Source organism: Myripristis murdjan, chromosome 5, assembly GCF_902150065.1.
Source record: "Myripristis murdjan chromosome 5, fMyrMur1.1, whole genome shotgun sequence".
In the NCBI taxonomy this organism is placed as follows: Eukaryota; Metazoa; Chordata; class Actinopteri; order Holocentriformes; family Holocentridae; genus Myripristis; species Myripristis murdjan.
In genome coordinates, this window is record NC_043984.1 from 32573066 (window position 1) to 32599489 (window position 26424).

Genomic DNA, 26424 nt, shown 5'->3' on the forward strand with positions numbered 1-26424 from the left:
GATGAGGTCAAAGCCGCAGCGGTGCGGTCCTTTAACGGGACGTTAGTGCGTCTTCACGTGTTTTCCTTCACACCAGCCCCTCTCTGCTGAAATCTGCTTCACATACACTTCACAGTATCTTTACGGATATATTATGAAATGTACAAAAGTTGGCAAATTCATTTATAAGTGTAAATTCCATTCATTTCCAAATACATTTTGGATACTGACAATCATTTCTTTCTATGTTATTAACTGCTAATATGTCATGTTAATATGTTAATATATGTTTCAAAAGAATCTCATCTGTCTAAATACGTGTTCTGGCTAATTTTTGTATATTTTGAAACATTAAACTTTTGTGCATGTTGGAAATGAATCAGAAAATATTAGAGTAGTATTGACATTAGACATTGTTTGTGTTTACCTGACAGTCACACTCTGTCTCACCTACGCACCAGGGCTGGAGCTGGCACGCTGTGTGTGTGTGTGCGTGTGTGTGTGTGTGTGTGTGTTTGTCCTCGGTGTTTGCTGTGTTTTGGCTGCCAGTGTGTGTTCTGCTGCTGCTGTGTAATCCCTGGACTTTTTCCCATTCATGTGACTCATCTTAACAAAAAAAAAACAAAAAAAACAATGATCATCCTGTTTGGGTTGTAGTGCATACCAGAGCTTTGTGTGTGTGTGTGTGTGTGTGTGTGTGCGTGTGCCTGACCCCAGATACTCTTCATTTCAGCGTCTCCATTTTTTGAGTGCTCTCTCTCTCTCTCTCTCTCTCTCTCTCTCTCTCTCTCTCTCTCTCTCTCTCTCTTTCTCTCTCTCTCTCTTCACCCTTCTGCCTTCCTTTCTCTTCATCCTCCGTCTGAGCTGGGACTGGAAGCTCGGAGGCAAAATAGACCCCAACCCCTTCTCGCAGGTCCAGCCCGTTGCCATGGTGACCCCTCCCCTCCCTTCCCCTCTACATCCGAATCCCTCCATCCCTCCATCCTCCTCTCATCGCTCATGCTCTCTCTCTCTCTCTCCCTCTCTCTCTCTAACCTTCTCCAGCTCTGTCGGCCTGGTTTTTCATCAGCCCTTCTTCTCCCTCCGCCCCCCCCTCTATTTTTCATCACCCCTCACTCATTCACTCTCTCTTTTGTTCTTTTCCCCGATTCTCTCCTTCTCCATTCTCTCTTTTCACTCTCTCTGCAGGATTGTGACGTGCATCTAATGTTTAAGTAGCTGGGAGAACATACAGCATGCCTCTAAATAAAAGGGTGTTATTTATATACATATGTGTGTGTGTGTGTGTGTGTGTGTGTGTGTGTGGCTGCTTATTCATCTTGAAGTCATGCTGCGCCGATAGTTGCAAGAGCACTGCTGCAAGATAATTGGCTGCATCGACCAATCCTGCATGTGTCACAGTCACACTAATTGAGAAGCCAAACATGCGTGCAAATGTACACAAATGCACACACACACACACACACACACACACACACACACACGCGCACACACACACGTCCAGTGCACCTGACTCTCTGCTGAGTCGCTCGCTCCGTTTCGCCTCCATCTGACGAACTGTTGTCCATATGTTGGACTGACTTCGCCAAATGGCATCACCCTCGTTCTGGAGAGAAAAATGAAACCATACTCCAATTTTCTTTAAGGCTCCACACTCAGATCTGATACAGGGTTATTTTACCTCCTCTATGCTGAAATAAACGATTATCGCATAAATTCACAGTATGTATCAGTCTGATGTGAGTGATATAAAAATAGGATCGTTTCTAAGCTTAAAAAGTGATGGTGTTCACAGGATTTTTGACCCGCTTCCCTTAGGAAAATGAATCACCAGCTGAGGCAACAAACCACACCTGAGAGGTAACTCTGCACACTATTCTTTTACTTTATAAATTAAAATTGCCTCTATTTGTGGTTGTTTGCCTTATGCTGACCACAAACTGGAGGCCATCGTTTACCCTCCCTTTTATTTAGCACTAGATCAATGAAAGTGTTTATTTCTCAAACCAAATTTAAGTTGTTTTAAGTTGTTAAAGGTGCAGATTCTGTCATCCACTCAATAAAAGTGATAACCAGGATTTTCCCTCATCTTGATCCCCTACAACATAGTATCCTGCTTTTTCTCCTTTGTTTATTTCTTTGTTTCAAGACATATCTGTCTCACAAAGCATTTAGCCTCATATTCAGTCTTAAAATCTTGTTTTTCTTGAAACAAGTGAAGAAATCTGCCAGTGGGAAGAAAGAATCCCACTTGTTTCAGAAATTTTTCTAGGGAACAAGTATAAATATGTTGAAAGCCCACCAGGACAAAAAAAAAATTACACTTGACTCAATAAAATTCAAGTGGTTTTATCTCATCCCACTGGTGGGCTTTCACTGAGTTAAGAAAAACAAGATTTGAACACTGAACATGAGACTAAGTGACTGAGATGCAGATATTTTAACGGAGGTGATGTGATGTGTTGTTATCTTAGGGATGTGACTTTTCCTTATTTTACTGTTTTTATGTCTTTGTGCTGCAGCTTTGACATCCAATACAAATCCCCCAACACATACAAAGCATATTTCAAATGATTTTGTGATATTAATGGGTTTATGAGGCCTTTGCAGAGCAGACTGACACCGGAGTCGTGGCTGATATTTCACCAAAAGTCAAAAAAAAAAAGAAAAAAGGGGGATTCCCCCAAAATGCCGCAGTGCAAGCATTAAAACCAGTGCAATACGTGAGTTCACACGCTGCAAACTGTTCTGTAAAACATAAAAACCCTTTCCTGTTCTTTGTATGTGCTGTGTGTGTTCGTGCTTGGAGCAGCCGGGAGCGGGAAGATGCCCGTTGTCTCCGGCAGCGTTTAGCCTTGGGTGTGCAGAATAATCGGTTGAGTCATCTGCTCCACCTCCTCACGCTCGGCCCAACCAAACGCTAATTAGCACCTCTGGAATGCCGAGCCTCAAGGGCACATGGGAAATGCAGTTGTTTTCAAAAAGCTAGGACACACGGGGGGAAAGAAATCAATACGCCGGCTCAGTATTTTGTGTTTCAAGAGAGCGGCACTTCCAGAAATCACGTCAGGTGGACGGAGAGAGAGCCCATCAGGAGAGGAGGCTCTTTGTTATTCATCGAGGTGGAGGGGCTTTTCTCATCATCCCCTTTTCCTTCCAAACAGTCTATTTCCCGTCTGGGCGATATGTTTTGCTCAGGCTGGCCGCAGGTTCCTCATTTCCTTTTGTTTCTCCATTAGACTGCGGCTCACGCTCTTCTTAATGACTGTGAATGGCCCAGCGCTAATGGCACGACGTAATTGAATTGTGTTTGTTTGTTTCTCATTTTCTGGCAGCGCTGAAGTGAGTCAATTGAATCTTTTCATCTGGAGGACCAATCTTGGAGAGGATGGCAGTGATGCGATTGGTGGGTGGTGTGTGTGTGTGTGTGTGTGTGTGGTGGGGGGCATTAATAACTCACAGTGTTTCCTTCACCTTGCTGTCAGGCTGCTGAAAAACTCGTTTACTCTCTCCCTCGCACAGCGCTGCCCCGGACTCGCGCGTTGTCGCTGAATGTTTCCAAAACCCTGGGAAATCCTTCAGCCATATTGCTCCGTGTACACTACATTGTAAATAAGACAGCTGTCGACAACACAGCCCCGTCTGTGGGAAGTAGTTGGCAGAACTGCTCTTCCTCGCAGCTTCCAACATCAAGAAAAACAGATGCATACAAATTAACCTCAGATTACTGTTGAACTCGTTTTTTACTTACAAAAAACTCACTGAGTGGCTCCAGCACAGCCTTTCTAAAATGAAATACATAATATATTTTGAATTAAGCCACATCCTCACAAATATGAAAGTGAGTGAAAACTTCATTTCTCGGGTGCCACCAATAGCGCACATGGTAGAGCGCGTACCTCACCTAAACAGCCTGCGTTTGAATCCAAGCCCTTTCCTGTCTCTCTCTAGTTTTGCTATCAAATAAAGCAGAAATGCCGAAAAATAATATCTGACAGAAAACTTTGTTGATAGAGAGATATAAATACATACACAATGGACCATTCTCAAAAGAGTTTCTGTCCAAACAAGAACGCTAAAAGGCACAACTCTCCGCTATGTGAGCAAAGTGGCAGTTAAAGCCGCGCTAAGCGATTTCTGACCACTAGAGGGAGCTGAGAGCTCAAAGTCCATTTGTAAACCGACAGAGTCAGGCCTGCTTGTGGGTTTATGGCAGATTAGTTTTACAAAACGTAAAGTTAAGGCAAAAATATGCTTTTTTTTTGGATGAAAATGAGAGACCCGTTTCATTCTCACCAGGCTCCTGTTGGATTACTTGGATTATTTAGTCTCTGAGCTCCTAGTTGGTGAAGCTACAAGGTGCGCTGCTTTGAATGAACTTCTTCTGTGGTCACAATGCTGACTGCAGCAACAGAAGCATTAGTGCAGCGGATTTGAAATTTTTACGTTTATCTGCAGAATGTGATGGTGAAGACGTGAGGAGGGTCAAGTGGGGTGGGCGGCGGTTTTATACTGCAGGGGGTGGAGTGGGCAGAGCTACAGCGAGAAAAAAGGTGAAAAACAGCTAAATGGCTGGGCCTAGTGACTCTCGGTTTATATAATTAGAGGCACAGCAGTGTCCATAAAGCACAAGTTAGTTTCAGGATTGTTAATAGGTTGTGAAATCTTTGAAACTGAAATTTAATGTGATTAATATGATTAATGCAAGTACAAATACAGTTAAAAAATATCCTGGTAATGTCGCAAACTGTGCAGGAAACAAAGTCAGATAACAAAAACAAGGTGAGTCATTTATTGTGGACTGACAATGAAGTGCAGCTCCTACTGAAAGTGGCAGATGAACACAAATTGTGGAGAACATCCACTGTGATGAAAGTCACAGGTTACCGACTCCACAGTGAGCATCATCAACAACAAAAAAAGATGATTAAATTGTCCACAAGGCGAAAAAAAAAACATTTTAAAAATAAATAAAAAGAAATAAATTTTTTATTTCATTTTAGAGAGCATTTTCCTAAAATGTCATAGTCGGCAGGAAGACAAAACATAAAGAAAAAGGGTTGTTTTCGGTTATCACGTCAAGTCATGACTTTGTGGGCTCAGTCCGACTGAAACCGATCAAGAAACCAACAGCGACCAAACTTCAGGACACAAACATGGAGGGCCTGGACTGCAGCAGGCAGCTTGTTTTTTTTTTTCATTTATGAGAGCGTCTCCAGCTTTATCACCACCACTGCAGATTCTATTAAGATACAGGCGCCTCTTTTATTGTTTAGTAATTGTTCCTGAATCAAATAAACTGCAGCCAAAGCTTTATTTCATTTTGCAAAGCGCAGCAGCTCAAAGCACTCTTAGCTAGAAATAATGCAGAGAGATTACAGTTCTTGCAATAAAGGCTGTTTTTTTTTTTTTTTTTTTTTTTTTTTTTTTTTAATCAAAACGGTAATATTGGTTGATGTGTTTAAATCAGAAACGCTTGCCGGAGGGCTCGATGGCTGTCTATAATCACGCTGGTGAACTCCAAACCGTCATGCAGTGAAATCTGATATCCTCCATTAGGTCCTATGAGGAGAAATGAAAGGGAAGATGGAGATGATGCCTAATGTGTCCCAGGACATCAAAATGCCCTTTTTTTTACCCATTTTCCTGACATAATTATAATATCTCGGTCTTGTTATGTCCTGTGTGTTGCACATATGAATGCAGTTTGTGACTTTGGGTGCTTGTTGTCAAATTTCAGTTTAAGGACTATCTTTGAATATTTATCCATTAATATTAATAGAGAACTGTGAAATCGTTTGGTGTGATTGTTGCAAATAAATTATACCATGGCGAACATGGCAGTCTCTACCTCACATTAGTGGTAAAACTGCTAGTTTTCCTCAAACTAAAGACTGGATTTCCCATAAATCCTATTTTTTCCCGTGTCCCCATCCCTCCCTGAAGAAGATAAACATGCTGGAAGTATTTTTTGGTCTTCCCTCAGCCTTTCACTCCTTCTACCATCTGCTAGAAGCTGCCAGAAAAACTGAAAGCTTTACCAACCAGACTATGGAAGTTAGGCGGTACAGTGGCCACAGTTCTTTGCGATGGCAATGATTCATATAAAAATGGCCACCCTGCTATGTTGATCTGAATAGGAAAGTCCATTCCACTCCAATTCAAGTTCTCTGGTCCAGGCCGAGGCCTCGGAGTCAGACATGAGAGTGAAAAAGGACAGAAAAGTCAGATTCCCTCCCAAATCCAGTGGTGAGTAATGTAAAATTTAGCATAGAGGCTAAATTATGTGAATGTTAAAGTAGCACTCCAACGTTTTGGGCAAAATCCCCTTTTTCCAACTTCCCCAGACTGAGACAAGATGATTGATACCATTTTCTCCTCTGTACATCCAGTGGTTCGGTTCCTATGGGCAGCATTTCATGTTAGCTTAGCATAAAGACTTGAAGTCAGTGGGAGTCGTTAGCCTGGTTCCATCAAAGTGCAACTCCAAAGCTGTCCTATTTACACAGTGGATCATGTGGATAAAAAACGAGTATTCCTTTAAACCTAACATACCACCTTTTAATTTGAAATGATAAGAGTAGAGTTTGTGTGTGGAATGCAGAGGACAGTTGTCAAAATTATGATCGTTTAAGCTTCGATTGGGACCATTTTGGACCGGAGTGTCGTGACTGTCAGTTTAAAATTTAGAGAGAGAGCGACAACAACAAACTCCACTCTGGATGAGGAGAGAGGTCGAGAGGCTCAGGAGGAAAACAACTTCAAAGTGATGTGCCACAAATCGAGATCAAGTCCATGTTGATCTCCAACCCCAGGCCACACACTCACACACACACACTCACACACACACACACACTCTGATGCTGAGGGAGAGGGATTCAGAGAGAGAGAGAGAGAGAAGGGAGCCACTTAGCCGCTGAGCAGTGTAACCTTCCTACAACATCACTGACACAGATTTAAATGAGGCTTGATGAATTATTGAGCGTGAGTCTTGTTCGGCTCTGTCGGCCGGGCACCGCTGAAGGAAAACCACCGGGAACACAAACTCCTCGCGCCGCGCTCCGCCTGTCGTGGACTCCTCCGAACACACTGCAGAGATGGGAGGTATGAGTCCTTCAGCGTGCGTCTGACAGTAAACATGGAGAAAACACGTCGGGCTGCTGTAATGCATGTTTGTATATGCATTATAGACAAGTGAGACATTTCAAAGCCGTGTCACAGAATTACTGATCTAAACCTCAGACAGGTCAACGCAGCAAAATGTTTGGACATCTGAACCGCAACCACCACTACTAATACTACTACTGCTACTACTACTACTACACTCCTGATCACAATCTTAAGACCAGTTGAGAAATTGCAAGAATTTACATTTTGCACTGTTGGATCTTAAAAAGTGGCACCAGTGACAAGCTTCATTTGGGCTGAGGATCGTCCCGTGTCTTGACGGACAGCCACAGGGCTGGTGAAATTTTTTTGGGTCTACCACTTGACTTTTTTGTTCCGTAACCCTCAGGATCTTTTAAGAAGTTTAAAATGACTGTCTTACTGCGTCCAACCTCAGCAGCAGTGGCACGCTGTGAGGGCCTTGTTGTTGGGCCTTGCTTATGCAGCTCAACAATCCGACCGCGTTCAAAGAGAGAAAGTTTTTTTGCCTTTGCCATCAGGAGGTCATGACAGTGTGGATACCTGACAGAAAATGACACTGAATCCACATTTTTGCCAAGATTTGGGCTTTTAAAGGCTGTGGTCTTAAACTTTTGATCAGCTGATGAACAGCCTGTTTCAGTTTAATGGTTGTTTGCAATAAATTGCTTACTCAATTTTTTTTTTTTGTCTCGCTCCCATTTCTTCTTTTTGCATTTTGAAGCTCTACTTAGAACCTTCTTAAGATCCAACAGTGCCAAATGTAAATTCTTGCAATTTCACAACTGGTCTTAAGATTTTGATCAGGAGTGTACTATTACTACTACTGCTACTACTAATACTACTATTACTACTACTGCTACTGTTTCTGCTGCTGTGGAAATCTGTTTGAGCATTTTTTCCATATCCTTGATATCAGACGTCACTCTCCTCCACCAGTTTGTCTGCACTAGCTGGACGTTTTGTCTTACTGGTTGAACAAAAACTCTTACTAGTCACTCTTTTTCACCAACTAGTGGCACTTTTGGCCAACTAGTTCCAACAGAAGCCTTACTCGTACAGGTACCAGTGACCCCAGGTGCCGCACTAGTAACACAAAGTCCCAACTCGTCAGTTTTATGATGTACCAGTGGCCCTCTGGACTGAACTACTGACACTGAAGGGCTCACAGTTAACTAGTAAGCTGTTAACGCATCAAACATGGATTCAACCTGCTAGTTAACAAGTGACCTACATTTTTCCTGCAGTGGTTAACTAGTGAAGGCAAAAATGCTCACTAGTTAACTCATTAAAGCCGTTTTTGACCTTCCTAGTTAACTAGTGAGGCTCAAAATTAATATAGTTAATAGTAATAAAGTTAATTAATATGGTTAACATGATATTTCTGCCTTGACTAGTTAACTAGTTGCAGTTCCTCAGGCCAAAATGTTAATTAGTGCACAACATGTAAATGAAGCAGGAAGGATAATAACAAAATCCTGACTCCTGATTGGTTGGCTTTTTTTTTTTTCCTTTTTTAAACTTGAGAGTCAATAGGAAATTTCCTCTCCCCCTCCTCATCAGCATTTCATGCAACTAGTGTGACTAGTGAGTATTTTGTCTTTCACTAGTCACACTAGTAAACAGTTTTTTAGCCTCACTTGTTAACGAGTAAAGTCAAAAGAAACTCCAGTTAGTTAACAAGTGAGTATTTTGGCTTTCACTAGTTAACTGGTGGAGGAAACTGACGTCTGAGTTCAAGGATATGGAATAAACTAAAACGGCTTCCATATCGTTCTGCTGCTGCTGCTACTATAACCAGTACTATTACGACTACTGCTATTTCTGTTTCCACCAATACCAGGGGTGTGTGGTCAATTAAGGGCGCTAAGGCGAGATGGATATTTTCGTATGCCACCTCTGGGACAGTTTCATCCTGCGGTCTAAAATCTGCTGAGTACACATTTCATCACAGAGAACATCTTCACCGCTGCCTCGTCCACTTCGGCATAATCTATATGTGTTTCTACCCCCCCGACAAACTCCCCTGGCTCATTTTAATGAGAGCGCAGGGACTCTGTGACGTACAGCACACTTACATTAGCTGAAACCGAAGCACCTAAACAGACTGAGCTCGTGCATCAGCTGAGTTTCCTCTGGTCTGCGCTCGGCCTGGAACACAGGAAGCCGTCCAGTAAATGAGGCATTCAGGGACCCATCTGTCAGGGCCAGCCTGGGCCTCAGCTGGGCCCTCTGGCCACCGAGGGACCACTCAGACCCTATGGGGAACTCGTGCACACACACACACACACACACACACACACACACATACGTGCATACACACTAAATTCACAAATAGGCACACAGAAAACACAAATGTACACATAACTACATTTCAAAAGCAAAGTTTAGTCACAGAGCGAATGCGTGGCAAATTTCCTCTTGTCTCACACACACACACACACACACACACACACACACACACACTCATGTATACATACAACAGCATCATTTTTTCATACAATGGGAAAATCATATTGCCAAGCATGCACAAACACACATGAGACCCCGGCCTCCTAATGCAGTGTGGGAGTGTGTAGCACACTTGCCAGTGTGGAGTGCATCTTGCAGCCTTGGCCAGCCAGACGAAGTAATGCCCCGAAGCATCATGGGTAAAATTTGCATCAGGGAACCAGCCTGGCACTGCTGTGTATTTGTGTGTGTGTCTGTGTGTGTGTGTGTGCGTGTGTGATATGGTAAAGCTTTCAGAATCTCCTCCTCTATCAGTTTAATTGCAGTTCAGCCATTAATATGATAATTAGCTGGAGGTGCCAAGGTGTTTGCTTTTGTGTATCAAGTGTTTAATGATCACAATTTACTGATTGGTGCAGAGGGGAACAGAGTATGTGTGTGTGTGTGTGTGTGAGGGAGAGACAGAGAGAATCCAGCCTCCAAAGGGAAGGAAAGACAAATCTGTACAGATGAGATTAAAAACAACACCAAAGAAAAACGACAACTAAATTGTATAACAGAATCTGAATCACAACCTGGTGGAACGTAGAACAACAAAATGGGAATGGCAATTTTATTTTATTCTATTTTATGTACACAGCACATTTCATTACAAGTAAGCTCCATGTGCTTTACATTAAAAGGCTAAATCTGAGAATATAGGCATAAATCTCAGAATATGGATAACAAAGGCGATAGAAATATAAGAATATGAGCATGAGTACATTAAAAAAAAACTGATTCTGATGATTGTGCTGACTGTTCTGCACTCAAACGCAAACTCCAGCCTCAAAGTCAGTAAAATCCCCTACGAACAGCCACACAAAAATGGAAGTCAGTTTTTTCAGGACTCTGATATCCCTGACATCATGTCCAGAAATCAGAAATTATTTTAGTAAAGTCTTGATTAAAGAAATTAGTTTTAATTGAGCTGCATTTTGGTGTCAAAACTGAGCCAAAGGTGGCTGAAGCTGCATGTCATGTTCTGTCTTTGCTCTGCTGAACCTGCCAGCCGCTCGATGTTTTCTTTATTACTGTCGCTTTTCACTTTCCGTCTGCGTCTGAAGAATGTGGGACAGAATGAGAGAGGAGAGGGACAGATTGAGAGATGAGGCGGACGCGGACGCAGGCAACGCCGCCACAATGGGCTTACAACACGGTGTGAAATGGAAAAAATAACGCCGTGTCTTCTCCCTCTTGCCTCTCCTCTTTCCCTCTCTCCTCCGTCGCCCTTTCATCTTGTTAACTCCGCGCGCGTCTCTCTCGCCTCGCTTTGTGTTTTACACCCAAACCCATTTTCTCTCCCATTCTGCCTCGCTCTCCTTTCATTGCCCTTCCTTTCAATCTTCCTTCCTCACAACGCGGTCGTCTTCCTGTATTGATTTTCTTTCCCACGCTCCTTTTCAATGTAACATAACCTGTCACCTTGACCCATCCCCGCGCTCACCGTTAAACCAAACCAATATCCAACCCCACAAACCCAATACTGTCACTCTGTTTTATATGCAATGTGCCACCCTACTCCAACTCTGACACTCATTCATCAATCTCTCCTCCTTACCACTCCAATATCAATACTGATTAAATCCCGCTCTCTCTCTTCCCTGTTGTGTTTCCATCTCTGCCTCCATTCCTCCACGCCTCTCTCCGTCTCCAGCGGTGTGTCTGGTGCTGGGCTGCATGATCTTCCCGGACGGCTGGGACGCTGAGGTGATCCGGGACATGTGCGGCGAGGACACGGGGAAGTACACCCTGGGCAACTGCTCGGTGCGCTGGGCCTACATCCTGGCCATCATCGGCATCCTGGACGCCCTCATCCTCTCCTTCCTGGCTTTCGTTCTGGGAAACCGGCAGAACGACTTCCTGCAGGAGGAGCTGAAGGCGGAGAACAAAGGTGAGGGTGAAATGGGGCTGGAAAAGTGTAAAAGTTGCGGCTTCTTTGCCTCTCTCACAGCATTTCAACGTAATTGTTTCAAACAAAAAATTAATAATTACTGCTGTAAAATGGATAGGAAACTAAGACATGTCATTTTTATTGCCGTCATTAGGTGGTACATGAGGTTTTTCACCACTGCCAGCAGTTTAGAAGCCCCTTCTCCTTCTCCTCCACACTGCAAAAACTCAAAATCTTACCAAGATTATTTGTCTTATTTCAAGTCAAAAATGTCTTATTCCTAGTCAAAATCTCTCATTACACTTAAAATAAGACATGATCACCTCAGAAGTAAATTGTTTTTAGACAATTGTCTCTTGTTTCAAGTGAAAATTTGCTTGAAACAAGTGAAAATTTGCTTGTTTCATTGGCAAAATTTGTTTCTTGTTTCTAGCTAATTTTCACTTATTTCAAGTGAATTTTCACTTTTTCCACTGGCAAATTTTGCCAATGAAACAAACAAATTTTCACTTGTTTCAAGTGAATTTTCACTTGAAACAAGTGAAAATTGTCTAAAAACAATTTACTTCTGAGGTGATCATGTCTTATTTTAAGTGTAATGAGATATTTTGACTAGAAATAAGACATTTTTGACTTGAAATAAGACAAATAATCTTGGTAAGATTTTGCGTTTTTGCAGTGCAGTGCAATCTGTCATCACTTATCCTGGTTTAATAAAATAGAAAACATTATGGAAGTGTAACATAAACATATTGTTGTGATTCTGTTGTCGGATGACTGCACGGCCATCAGAAATTTCATTTGTAATTTTGATGAAATTACATTTACCCATTGACAGAAATGGACCAGAATTAAGGAAAGCATTATCTCATCAGTGCTTGTGTTAAAATTACAAATATATTGTCTGCCTCTCCCTTCGTGAAGCTGTCGCACATTTTCCTGCATGCAAACAACTCGTATGTGCGTCAGTGTCTAAACTGTGCACTTTGCGACCATGAATGAAGTCCCTTTTTTGGTTTCTTTGCAGTTTTCTGATGATAGAAACAAACAAACAAGCAAACATCTTAGACATTTCACTTAAAGTCAAAGTGTGTGACAGCAGACTGAGTCAAAGGCAAGGGAGCACAAACCTTTGAGGATGAGCCCTTCCTGTGCACTGATTTATAGGGAGGAGATCTTCATGTCATGTTAAAAAAGGCCTGCAGCAGCGTTATTAGCAGACAGAAGAGGAGGACAGTAGAGGCTCACACTTAACTTTTTGCACAAAATCCTGTATTTAGTGACTATACGGTTTGGAGCTGGACTAACAGTTAGCAGCTGCACAATCAAACTAGGCAGCCGAGGATCTACAGCTCCATCCAGCAACACCTCCCTACCACAAAAAAAAAGGTAAATCCACGTGTTGCAGAGCTTTGCTGCGATGCAACAGGCTTCAACCTGCTGCAGGAGGTCAGCAGCGCGTCTGAAGCCTGGCCCGGCCTCGAGCGCCGCACAGAAGCTAAAGCACGGCTCTCCAAAGTGATGACCGCCACATCCTGTGAATTAACGGTCAGGTTGTGGCCATTAATTCATTTAATATGTTCAAAGTCCAGCCCACGGCTAAACTTTATGTGATCAAAAGACGTTTTAAGTTACGGCAACAACTTTAATGTGTCTTCAGATTAGCTATGCTGTCCCGCGCTTGACATTTGGCCCTGTGCTCTTTAAATCATTCATTAGCTGGTATCGTCCGTGATGTCGGCCGAGGGGGGGAAACCGCCGCCGCTGAGCCCGTTCTGCAGGTCACATGGTGGTTGTCATGTAGTTTACATGAAGCTGCTGCTGCTTAATGGAGTTGAAAACACAGATGTTGGTGGGTAAGAGGTGGAGGCTGCCTTCGCTACATACCGCTGAAGACACACTCTTATAAATATTTGATATTTCGTTACAGTGAGTTGCACATAAAGGCACTGTGGCGCCGAGCTGATTTCATTTGCCAGGATTTCTCTCGTCCCTCTGTGCTGCCTGCGCATCAGAAATCCACTCAAAGAATGAGATTACGATTGACAAAATGAAGCAATATTTATTTTATAACGCACAAAATGTCACTCAACGACACACTGGGCGCTTGTTGAGGTTTATTATTTATTATTGTGGATCACAGGTCAAATCAATCAGTGGAATCGATTGTTCTCCAAACCCGTCCTCTGTCAGACTGACGTACAAATATTAAAATGATGATCTATAACTTCTTCTTTGCTTTTATTTAATGGATTCTGACAGGTTTTGGATGTGCCGTGAAAAAATAAGTTAGCCATACTTTGTATTCCAGCATTCCAACCATGCATAATGCAGCCATTAGCAAATATATCTTTTGTTTTGATATTCATCACCATGTTAAAAGTTGCAAACCGGGATAAAGAAAAATCCCATTCAATTTTGCCTCTGATTTTTAAAAAAAATGAGGTGTAAGAGTGCAATACATCAGGCAAAACGTATATGAAAAGCTCAAAAACTTGAGTAATTTCAAATGTGGTGACCATGATTTTTCTTTCCATCCACTGCAAACTGCTAATCTGCTGTAAATATCTTATTAAAGCACCAACAGCCGTCCCTGCAGCATCGTCTTAATCATCAAAGACGTCATGATATTTGATTTTGCACACATCACCCAGCCCTGGTGGATAACAGCACCAAGAAAAACTGTTATGATCACCAAGTAACGTTAACTTCAGTGATGCTCTGCAAAGAAAAACAACAAAATCGCAGTTTTAAGGAAACTGAGAGAACACTGCTGTTCCACTATCTAACATGAGAACAACAACTATTTCACCACGGTCAGCTATACACAAGAAAAAAAAAAAAAAAACTATTTTCTGGCATAAAATGAATGGGTGATAAAAAAATGCTTACGGTAAAAGTACAGCTCCATATTTTCAATAGATCATGAGAATAACAGAGCATGAGTTGGGAAAATGTTTGTTAAATTGCACCAAAATTATATAGATATGTCCAACCAGATGTGGTTACTGTGTGAGAGGTGAGAGATGTCTGGTCCCAGTTCAGGCTGCATAAAAAACATCACTGTTGTAATTTCAGCTTTATTGCATGTTTTGTGAATTTGCTGTATTTATATTCTATATAAATGTATATTCTGTAGACAGTACCATAATATAGATAGATAGATAGATAGATAGATAGATAGATAGATACATATAGATATATATATGAAGAATAAATCTCCACTGTTCCTCGTTGCCCTGCGAGTCGATGGGGAGGTTTCCATGGTTACGTCCAGCAGGCTACAGCTGTGGTTTCCTCTCTCTCTCTCTCTCTCTCTCTCTCTCTCTCTCTCTCTCTCTCTCTCTCTCTCTCTCTCTCTCTCTCTCTCTCTCTCTCTGCGTGTTTCTGTCTTTATATTAATAGTAATAAGTCTTTCATCCGGTGTAAAGACGGATGGGGGGAAGCCGAGGGGAGCAGGGAGGGGAGGAGGAGAGAGGAGGTTTTGGTGACGGATGGACGAGTGGAGCGAGTGAAGGAAAGTGGAGAAACATTTTCAGTCGCCTAGAGATGACGGTCGTAAACTTACCGTCAGCTGGTTTCGCTTTTTGCCACATGTTTATGACTTGGCTGCTGATTTATGTCTTGTTTTATATGATTTTAGCACATGCACAGCACTTAGCCACTTTGCATTCAACATATAAAACTCCAGATGAATACATTTTATTGATGTTTTATTTTTACTGCTGTTTACAAGTCATCTAAATATATACATTTTGTCTTAGTCCTGTACCGATACACCTGATCTCCCTCTCGCAGGGGTCATTCATCAGCTGTCCCCTTCAGGCACTGCATTCAAGACTTTCATCATTTTCCCCTTACAACACACACACACACACACACACACACACACACACACATAAACCGTGTTGATGTGCAGCAGTAGGTTTGTAGGTCTGGGGGTTTATCGGCCCACATAACCACTGCACATGTATTACTGACTAGATGTATTTTTCAGGGTAATTAGACTCTTAAATTCACACTGAGACACTCCCACACACACACACACACACACACACACACACATTCCCCACCATCAAAGTTAATAAATCCAAAGGTCATGGTCTTAATGTTGTCGTAGTATTCCTGTGACTATAGACCCAACATGTTACAGGAAAAGAAACAGAATGAGGGCAAAGGATTTTCTCACCGTTAGACTGAAGGTTGTTGTGTAGGAGCAACACCTGAACTGGGTCTACAGAAAAAGACAAAAAAGCTGCAGAGCCACACTTGTTTGTGGATTTGTAGACAGAGGAAACGTCCCGGCCGCCGGTCCCGGCACGTGCACTGCACAGACGTGGTATCTGTTTTGACTAGAGGGACGCTTTAGTTTCAGGGCGAATAAAAAAAGCTGACGAAAACCGTTTTCTCTGCTTTTGTCTTCACAGATTTTGCAGTTTCGAGGGTAAGTTCACATTGTTGTTGTTGTTGTTGTGGTTTGAACACTGTGGTTGTGAGGTGTCTGTGCTGTGGGCTGGCAACATGCATGCTATTGTGTGTGTGTGTGTGTGTGTGTGTGTGTGTGTGTGTGTGTGTGTGTGTGTGTATTAGCAGGAGTCCCTCTGCTTCTAAAGCCCTGTTCACATCAGCATCTTGGAGTTTGACAGCCATAAGTTATTAACAGGAGTCATTAACGTTCTGTGTCTGTACACACAAACCCGACTTCTGATGATCCAATGGTTCTGATGATTTTGTGTGTAAAAACTCGGCTGTCCGGTTCTCACGAGAACACAACACGTTCGGCCCACTGATCTTAGGACAATCTGGTGACTTTAACTATAAAAAGAGCCTGCGAAAAAAATGTTACAGCACATTTTCACACCACAAATACTACACATCTCATAAAATAAAGCTTTATACAGTGTAAACTGATGCAAAGAGAATTCTGTGAGGTTTAAACTGGGAGCAGAGTGGACATTTCTGAGTAGAAGGTCATTTCTTTCTGTTTCCAGCAGCACTGTGGACTAGAGCTGCGCGATATGGACAAAATATCTCAATAGTGATATGATATATGAAATCACTGTGGGCTCAGACTTATTGTAAATGTTAAGTGAAAAAATCTTAAGTCAAACAGCAATGGTGAAAATTAAGCATTCTTCTTCTTCTTCTTCTTCAAAAAAAAAAAAAACAGCATAATGATACCAAAAGGATGTAGAAACTTCACAAAATATTGTTGGATCAGACTGGACCAATCACTGTCTCAGGCTAATCCTAACCCTAAATCTGATATCATCCATATTGCGTTTTGCATTTTGAGATATTAATATTGTGCATGTTCATATCTAGATAACGGTAACAAGAGATCGTTCAGCCCCGCTCTGCACTGGTTGTCTCTTTTTTTCTTAATTAAATTAAAATTAACAGAAGAAGATCCAAATCAGGCTGGATTTAAGATGATCCATAATGCTGCTGGTGTTAGCTGACAGCTTGATATTGATAATGTTATATTTATCTCCAAACCAACTTATTCTTATTCATTTACCAACAATTATCAGTTTTATGATTCTTTCAGTGAAAAAACAGCAATTCTCTTAATAAGAAGACTAGCTTTTAGCCAAATTTAGCTTTGCTGGCTAAAGCTAGTCTTCTTCTTATTAAGAGTCAAAGTTAAGTCAAAGACCAGGTCTATTTTAATCCAACTAACCCCTGGACAATGATAATTCACATTTACCTTGGTCTATTTTTTTAATTGACTTGTCCAATAGCCTCATGATGTTTCAAGTTCAACAGATATGGAGAGAGATGTTTAGATACCAAACTGAATATTGTTGGTGCTGCAAGTTTCATTAGTCATTCACGATTTTTGTTTCTTTTCCTCATCTATACATCTTTTTATTTTCTTTTTTTAATGGGTTTGATGGGTTACAGTCACAATAGCTGATTGCATTTCCTACTAAAAACCCACCACTGTACTCCCTTCCTGCCGGGCCGGTGTAAGTGAGCGTGAGTGCGACACCCTCAGCTGACTCCACCTGGTGTCACGGCAAATATCTTCCCCCCTCAGCGCTGTGCTCGTCCTCCAGAGAAGGGAGGAGGACGTGCCGCGTCACATAAGAGACCACAGCAAAGCGATACAGCCGATGGTCCACCGAGTTTTCGTCCTCCCTCGTCAGCCCTGCAGGCGACGTGGGGAGGGATGGGGCTGATGTAGCGTGGGATGGGGGGCACAAGGGAAGGAGGAAGAGGAGGAGGAAGGGGAGTCAGTGCAGGGAGTGCAGTGGGACAACAAGAGGTGGTAGCATGTTGTGTTAAACATCCCGGGGCAGAATCCTCTCCCAAAGGAACGAGGCAAACCGCGAACGGAGAGGAGCCGTCAAGTCGAGGAACACCTTTCACTGAAGACTGTGTACACTGGGCCCTCAAGCCTTTTCTGTGCGTGTGTGTGTGTGTGTGAGTATACGACGATATGGAAGAAAGGGAGGACACACACAGAGCAAACACTAGCCTAATTACAAGCTGAGCCAATCCTGCAAAAAAAAAATAAAAATAAAAATTCACAAACACAAATGTGATATGAAGTTTGGTACCATGGCCCATGAAACATAAATTGTTAAGAAGACATCTCCACAAGAGAAACAGCTGGGGTAACTTTTAATGTGCCATGTTTCCTTCCCCTGCTCTTACGTCTAAAAAGTCTTGCAACGAAAAAGAAATTGCGCTTTGAGTATCTCAATATTTAATGTTGGTTTTTTTTTTTAATGTTTTCAGGATTTCGTGCGTGTGTTTGGTTGAAGGCACAAAAAAAAAAAAACAGGTTTATCATTGTTTAAACAGGGGAAACCTTGAAAATAATAGACTCGGTATAGTTCTATGTTAGTTTTGTTTCTTCATATTTACACAAATGCATGAAGGCGTTGGCTCACAAAGGCTGGCTCGATGCTGCGGTTAGTTTACATGGGCGGATTTGGCACCGGGGGGATTTTTTCAGATGGAAGGGCACGGCCGCAATGTCAGTGTTTAAATCTATCTTGTGCATATATGTACATGGCTGGAGGGATAACGCTTTATGTACAGCGGTGGAGAATGAATTACGCCGGTTGGTGCTCTGCTCACATTGCAGAGGTCGTTTACCATGAAACTCATTATTTAACCCTGCAAAACCCAGTCAGTGTGACAATGTCAGGCTGTTGAATTTCCATTTCAACTGAGAATAAATAAAAAATAATATAATCATAGAGGGAAATGCATCCGTCATGATTTGGCTTAATTTCTATGTTCTCATCTTTATGTTTTTCCTTTTTCCCTGCCTTAATAAAATAAAAAAAAAAAAAAAAGCTGAAGCTTGTGACTGGGAGGTTGCCAGTTTGAATCCCTGGACTACCTGGGAAAACATAATAGGGCAAATGTATAGCTCTCCTCCCACAACAACTACGTCTCAGTTGTGCTTGTAGGAAAAGTTGGCTTTTTTGAACACAGACCTCACTGAAACATCTGGCATCATTTAAAATAATACAAAGCACAGTTTGACCAGTCGCTTTAGTGGCCAGTTTTCAATTGTTTAAACCTTAAAAACCACATTATCTTCTTTTTTTGGAAAACTGTAAGACAGATTGTATTGTTTTTTCCACTGCAAAAATAGTTACACTTTTCTATTGCATGTCTGTAAATCCATTCAACTTCATCCATGTCAGGAGTTCTGGGTGATAGCTGCATTTATTAGTCAGTAACCTGGCTCACCCGCCGTCATTTTCAAACTTTCGTTGAAAAAAAAAGCGCATTATACCACTAAAACTTATGAGTCAATATTGCTATTTCATGCATGCATCAGCAGTGAGCTTGGAGAACAAGTATAACAGAGCAATTTATGATAAAATGATTGTTTTAAAGTGACAGACAGTGACCCTAATACACATATGTTGGCTCAAAGTGGCTCCATGAGTAAAATTACAGAATGACAGCTGTGCAGGGGGGGGAGTGGTGGGTTATAGCATGTGTAATAATCATGTTTGATTTGCCTGAGGTAGGGATTCAACCCGGCAAAACCAAAATATCCCCCGGCACCTGTTAGTGTATCCAGCCTGCAGGCGTCAACTTCATTCAAAGCTTCTCTGAAACTGGATGTTCTGCAGATAAACATCCACATTTCACTTCAGTCAAGCAAGTGCAACATATAAGCCTCCTGTTTAAAAGGCTCTCACCCCTAAACCCCAAACTAACCAACAAAAAAATCTCATAAAATCTAGCAATGCAGTGCCAGAAAAAGTTCATTCAAAGCTTGCCTTGTTGGGCGCCCTGGAGTGCGTACCATGTGCCAGGGCTTAGTCCTGATCGCAGCGTCCGGGGTTCGAATCCGGCCTCAGGCCATTTGCTGCATGTCATCCCCTCTCTCTCCCCTGCCTTTCCTGTCTCTCTCTACTGTGACTATCAAAAACAGCAGAAATGCCCAAAAATAATCTTAAAAAAAAAAAACAGTTTGACCGCACTTTCAGATTGGAGCTCAGAGACAAAGTAATCCAGGTAATCCAGTAGGAGCGTTGCTAATAAAATATATCCCTCATTTTCAGAAAAACACACTTTTCTTTACTTTCGGGCTCTACAAGTGAGCCAGCGCAGCTCTGCCTTTCCTTTTCAAAAAAAAGATAGAAGATAATATTTTCTGAAGGTTCAAATAATTGCTCCATTGTTCTGTGATGAAGAACAGTAAGAAGATGCAACAGGGGTTATTTCATCAAAACTACTGTGATCAATGGAGTTGTGCTCCGTATGGCTCTGAATGATGCATCACAGCATTTTAATGAAGGTTTTTACATGAAGGTTAAAAATTTCACCTCAAAGTGGAACTAAACTAAGGACTCATTTCAGTTTAGGAATCTTACCGTGGCATCTTAAATTTTAAAGGACATCATCATTTACGTCAGAGGAGGCTAACACTTTATCGCTTCTTCCCTTCAGCTCCAGCTCGGCTCCACTCTGCGAATGGACGGAGTAAGAACAAAACCACTTTTCCCATTGGTCCATATGACATGTTGAGTCGAGCTGTGCAGCATGTGACCCTTGCATGCTCCTGCACTTTTTTTTTTTTTTTTTTTTTTTTTTTTGCTGTTTCTCACAAACTGATGGCTGCCTGCCTGGTGTTTTTAAGAAGTGTTGCATTGTGAAGTCTCCCCTGAATACCTCTCCCAATGTTGTCTTTGTGTGAAATTTGCCTGTAAAAACCTGCAAAAACACACAAAAAAAATGAGCCACTGGTGTGTTGAGATTAACATCATGTGAATGACATTTCAAAGAATTTTATGTAAAGCAAACATGATGACTGAAATGAAATTTCCTGCCAGCTGGTCTATAGATGTTGTTTTACATGTTGATGTACCTTTATATTATTTTTGTAATTATGACTTTTAGACAAACAAGGTTGTTAGGGAGTGGCTTGTTAAAGGAATACTCCAACATTTTGGGCAAAATACCATTTTTCCAGCTCACCCAGAATGAACAATGATGTTCGATACCATTTTCACCTCTGTACATCCACTGGTTTGGTTGTTATGGGTAGCTTTTCATGTTAGCTTAGCATAAAGACTTGAAGTCTATGGGAGTCGTTAGCCTGGCTGAGTTAAAGTGAAAAAAGTAAACCTTCCAGCAACTCTGAAGCTGTTTTATTTACACAGCGTATCATTTGGATTTAACATACACATCTTGGAATGTAAAAAAAAAAAAAAAAAAAAAAAAAAAAGCGGTGTGCAGAGACAGAAGGATAAATGTGTTCCTCTGTTGCAGTTCCACCATCAAACTTCTGATCCAAGACTTGTATTTCAAATCCACATGAGCCACTGTGAAAATAAGACAGCTTCGAGTTTTTCACTTTGATGGAGCCAAGCTAACGACTCCCATAGACTTCAAGTCTTTATGCTAAGCTAACACAAAATGCTACCTAGAGGAACTGAACCACTGGGCGTATAGAGGTGAAAATAGAGGTGAGAGCCTTCCAGTCAGTCTCTCCCAGTGCGTCACCTCTCGGGGCAAACCGCCACCAGCAGCTCACAGGCGGCACCGTGGGGCGGGACGGGGTTTAACTGGCTTTGTCACAGATTTAGGTCCCACAAACAGGAAAACAAAAAGAGGTAACGTGGCGTGTCTCCCTGTAATTACAGCACTGCCTCCTCAGAGAGTGCGAGCATTAGAGGGGCGAAGGGTGATGTGTGAGGCAGGGTGCAGAGCAGGGAGCGGGTGCCGTGGTGTCATCTTCCAGGTGGCGTCCGTCATGTTCTCCGAGGTGGGAAATGCGATGACTTGAGCAGCGTGTGCGGCGCCGAGGCGTCTCCGAGCAGCCACGTATCTGACACCTGCTCAGGGCCGAGCGAGGCACAGCGGCGGGTCGCCCTCAACAGATTAATAACACTGTAATCCCCCACCTCCCCCACTCCCCACCCTCCTAACACACACACACACATACACACACACACACACACACACACACACCCTCCCCTCCACCTCCACCTATTCGTTCCGCCGCCGCCCCCAACACCCTCATTGATTCACTATTTGGCGTAATCCGATTTCCATTAAATTGGCTTGTGGAGGATGAGTCATCAGAAAGTGCTACAGCTATTAATATCCTGCCACACATGCTGCCCCTCACCCCCTCACACACACACACACACACACACACACACATATACACACACAGTCTCTCCACTCCCGCCTGCACATCCAGTCCATCGAGATGCAGCAGTGACTGGACTAATGATGGAGGCTTATAATAATTATAATAATGATGATAATAATAATAATAAACTGGTTGTAGAGCACTGTTACTACCACATGAAAGTATGTTACAAGAAAATTAAAAAAAACAACCACAAATAAAAGATGGGATAACAAACAAATGGAATAAAAGAAGCAAACAATTTTCCAAACAAATAAGTTTTCATATTTATAGCTAAAGCAAATCAGATCGCCACTTAATTAATTGAGTCGCAGGGTCAATTAAACCTTTTTTATGTTTTCATTATATGACAGGCCACTTTGTTGTCGCTGGTCATAAATGCAGCAAAAATAAGGCTTGCCGTTTTCCTGTTCATGTCATAGTTTACAGTATACGTTTCAATCTTTTAAAAGAAATCACAAGGTATGGTAATATGTAAGTGAGAATAGGAAGAGGCATTTATCAGATTGGAGGGCTGTTTCAAGAGATCGAGTGTGCAAAATGTCAGAGAAAATGTATTGAGGTGTGACCTTTCCAGCCTATTCCATTAGTATGTTTTTTTCTTTCTTTCTTTCTTTCTTTCTCTCTTTCTGTTTTTTTATGTTTGTTTTAGTCCCTTTCATATTCCACATCTGGCCGGCTCACTGTGACTCATATGCCAGAGCCCTAACGCTGCCTCGCTCGCTTCCACTCGCAGCCAAACTGAGCTGAGGGGGGGGGGAGAGGGCGCAGAGACGACTGTCCAAAACTGATGATCCACAAATGATGATGTGATTACGCAGCCGCTGCTTGTCAAACAGCCGTCTGCAGCCTCGGTGCTGGCAGTCAGCTCTGCAGCATTGAGCCTTTATAGATGCACTGTGTCTCCCAAATCAGCCAGAGGATTTGTTAACAAAATAGTTTCACTGGACAGATTTTTTTTTAGTTAAACAAGCCAAATCACCAAAATCTGACTCCAGGCCCTGTGGCTCCAGCTTTCATAAATAATTAAGTTCTATAAATAAAATTTAAGTGCATCTGTTGGGTCATCTGGGTTCCTTGATGACAGTGAAAAAAGACCAGAGTTTATTCCAATCAAACTCAAATTAGGGAGGTCAGATTACCACGCAGTATCTACAGTAAGGGGCTTGTATTTTCTTTCCAAAATAAAACTATATATACTGGAAATTAACACCAAAAACCAGCAGTAATCTTATATAAGGGATGAACTGGACTTTGCTGATTGCCATGCAACGCCTTCATGGAATTTCTTAGTTGCAGGCATCTTCATCGCCAGAATATTATGTGTTCAGCAGAAAATAAATAACATAATAAATAATTATGCAAGCTATTTAGGTGTTTTCACTTAGTTTCTGCAGTTTAAATAACAGATGAACAGGAAGTTTCTTCAGCTTGATACAGGATGATTTCGCCTCCGATTTTTAGGGTTACAAATCAGTGATTATGGCAAATTAAATGTTTTCAGTCCTAATTACAGTTTTATTTTATGTACAAATTGACAGCGAATAGGATTTGAATGATAAAAAAAAATACATGAAAACAGAAGATTATTTGGTTAAGATTATTCTTTAATGTGAAAGTTAGTTGAAATCAACAAGAAAATACATGTTGAGGGTACAGCATACTGTATATTTTGTTCATTTGAAGAAATTATTCAAAACTGGTTCTTCGCTCTTAGCTGAACACATGAGCTGCTTATGTGACCGTGAGGTGACGTTTTTGAGCAAGTTTGACATTTTGGACCGTTTGATTCAACAACTCTCAGCGCCTCTGTCGGTGTAACTTGGGGATTTGCAGCGTAGAGGTTTTTTTTTTTTTTATAAAACACTCAGAGGGCATGAACGAGTCTTGAACCTTGTCAGCCTTTGTTTCAGTTTGTTTCAGCCTCCCTCCTCTCTCTCTCCCCTGACCAGGTGCCACACACCTGAGATTTCCCTTCACTTGCTCATATCGGTTACTGCAGTCATCCTGATGCTCTCTCTCTCTCTCTCTCTCTCTCTCTCTCTCTCTCTCTCTCTCTCTCTCTCCATCTTTTCCTCCTCCAGATTGAAATCCGGGACACGAAGGATCCAAGATTTGGAGTCCAGCGGTTCCACTGAGAACCAAACTCCTCCTCTGCCTCCAGCTTCCTTCCTCCTCCTCTCCTCCTCCTCCTCCTCCTCCTCTTCCAGCTCCCTCCATCCACCTTCCTCCTCTTCCTCTTCTCTCCCAAGCTCTTCAGGTCAAACCCCTTGATTTTGGGCTTGGAAGCCAAAGCCCAGCAGTGTGTAAAATAGGACTGACATGGAATATATTAACAAGGAGAAACTGTCTGTCTGTCTGTTGGAAGAGAAATACATCCGGAGAGGAAATATATTACGATCAGCTTTATAAAACTCTGGGATAAAATCATTCATGGCATACGATGTTACTGTCACATAATGTTGTCATAACAAAGATGATAAAGTTATTGATAATGATGATAATGCTTGCTGCAGGAGTATTCTATGAAAAAGAAAAAAAAAAAGATATTTTTATTCAGAGTGGAAAATGAGCAATTTCCAGCTTTAAGAGAAATCATTATGAAGTGCGTGTGTAAAGGCACAAAGGTGCTACTTCTGAGATACTAATAAAATAAGCCAAAAAAATCCAAAAAGAAGAAGAAGAAGAAGAAGAAGAGGGAAAAAAGAAAAATTTTGTACAGCCACAGTGTAATTTTCAAGACCGTCTTTTTCAGGCCAATTTTCAACTTCTCTCTTTGTACATGACAAGGTCTGATCCCAGGAATTACAAAAAAAAGAGGATATATGTAAATGAGATGTTTCTATGGAAACAGGGTAAAAAAGAGACATTTTAAGCGTTTCTTTTGCCCCGACATAAAATACGCCTGAAAGCTGTGTGTGGTGGAACAGCAGCCCCCTTTTTCATTGTCATGTCCTGAAAAAAGTGTGTGTTCTTCCTGTATTTTAACGCTCTGACCCGCCAGTTGTCCTTCACTCAGCAAAACATTTCCAACGACAAGCAAGCTGACAGGAAGTGTGTCTCCGCTGCCCTCAGCTGTTTCATTCTGTGGCATTTCACTACTTTATTATTTTGTGTGTGTGTTTCCTCCCTCAGTGTTTCCTCTTCTCATCAGCTCTACTCTGCTCTGTCCTGCTCTGGTCAGATGAGTTTTGTTTGTTCGCCGGCCACAAGGAAAGGCCCTGCGTGCAAAGACCAGGCTGGGTGTGCGCTCAGCGGGCCATGGGCTCGGCTGGCATGGTGAGTCTCCAGCCGGGCCAACAGGCAGTTTAGCAACACGATCGATGGTGAGCGGACAGACGCAGCACAGATGAACACAACACTGTGCTGTTTCCCATGTCCGCCTCCACCAGGACCCTTTGTATGGAGAGAGATCAGTGCCAGAGATTGTGTTCAGATTAAATGAATTGGAATTTTCCATCATCGTACTGAACCAATGAATAAAAAAAATGACTTTGTCAAATAAATAAATTCAAAAACTTAATTTGTGATGCACAGTTTATAAAGCTTTGTAACCTTTTGTGAGTTAAATTTCAGTTTTCTCACTTAAAATTGCGCTTTCTCTGTAACGTCAGAACAAAGATCCAATCCAGCAACATACTGGAAAACCACTAGTTATCTCTAGTGGATTGAAACTGTCACTAAATGCAATATGAGGAGGCTCACTGAACCACTGGGTTAAAAAAAAAAACAGCTTGTTGAGTAAATTAATTCAAAACCTGGATGTGTAACTATGGCATTTGGCGTTATTTGAATTATACCAACGACATCAATTTTTTCAATTCAGTGGCTTAGTATGATCATGACAAGTTCAAATACAATCTGCTGGCACTAATCCTCTTCCATACATGTTCATGGATTTCTAACAGGAAGGGGATGCAGGCAGAGGACCCAGAGATCTAATGTCCACTGCTGACTTTGCATTGCTTTCTGGCAATCTGCCTGACTGACAGCGCTGAGAAAAGACTCCTGCTTCTGGACCACAGGAGTAATGCTGCACAAGCAATCAGCGAAAGATCCTCTGGTTTCTACAAATGCCATGTTAGTATCTTCGTGCATATTTGCAAATCTGCAATTTATCTCAGGAAGATGCGACACAGATTTAGATGCTGAACACTTCACTCTGAGGCGCAGTGTGTCTGTCTGTTCAGTTCTGTTCAGCCAGTCAAGCTCAAACAAAGCACGATAATCTTTAGCCAACTGGTTTTGGGAAACATAGTGCAGATAAACTGCT

The 26424-nt window shown here is 41.9% G+C and overlaps 1 protein-coding gene across 1 annotated transcript in view; it reads left to right on the forward strand.

The window, feature by feature from the left end:
• Nucleotides 1-24993, forward strand: part of lhfpl4a (LHFPL tetraspan subfamily member 4a) — a 48610-nt gene extending 23617 nt beyond the window's left edge. The window contains exons 2-5 of the mRNA XM_030052698.1: nucleotides 11273-11509; nucleotides 15937-15953; nucleotides 20441-20473; nucleotides 24236-24993. Coding sequence (XP_029908558.1) covers nucleotides 11273-11509; nucleotides 15937-15953; nucleotides 20441-20473; nucleotides 24236-24289 — 341 coding nt within the window. The 3' untranslated portion in view covers nucleotides 24290-24993. The remainder of the gene's footprint in view (nucleotides 1-11272; nucleotides 11510-15936; nucleotides 15954-20440; nucleotides 20474-24235) is intronic.
• Nucleotides 24994-26424: the final 1431 nt, after the last annotated feature.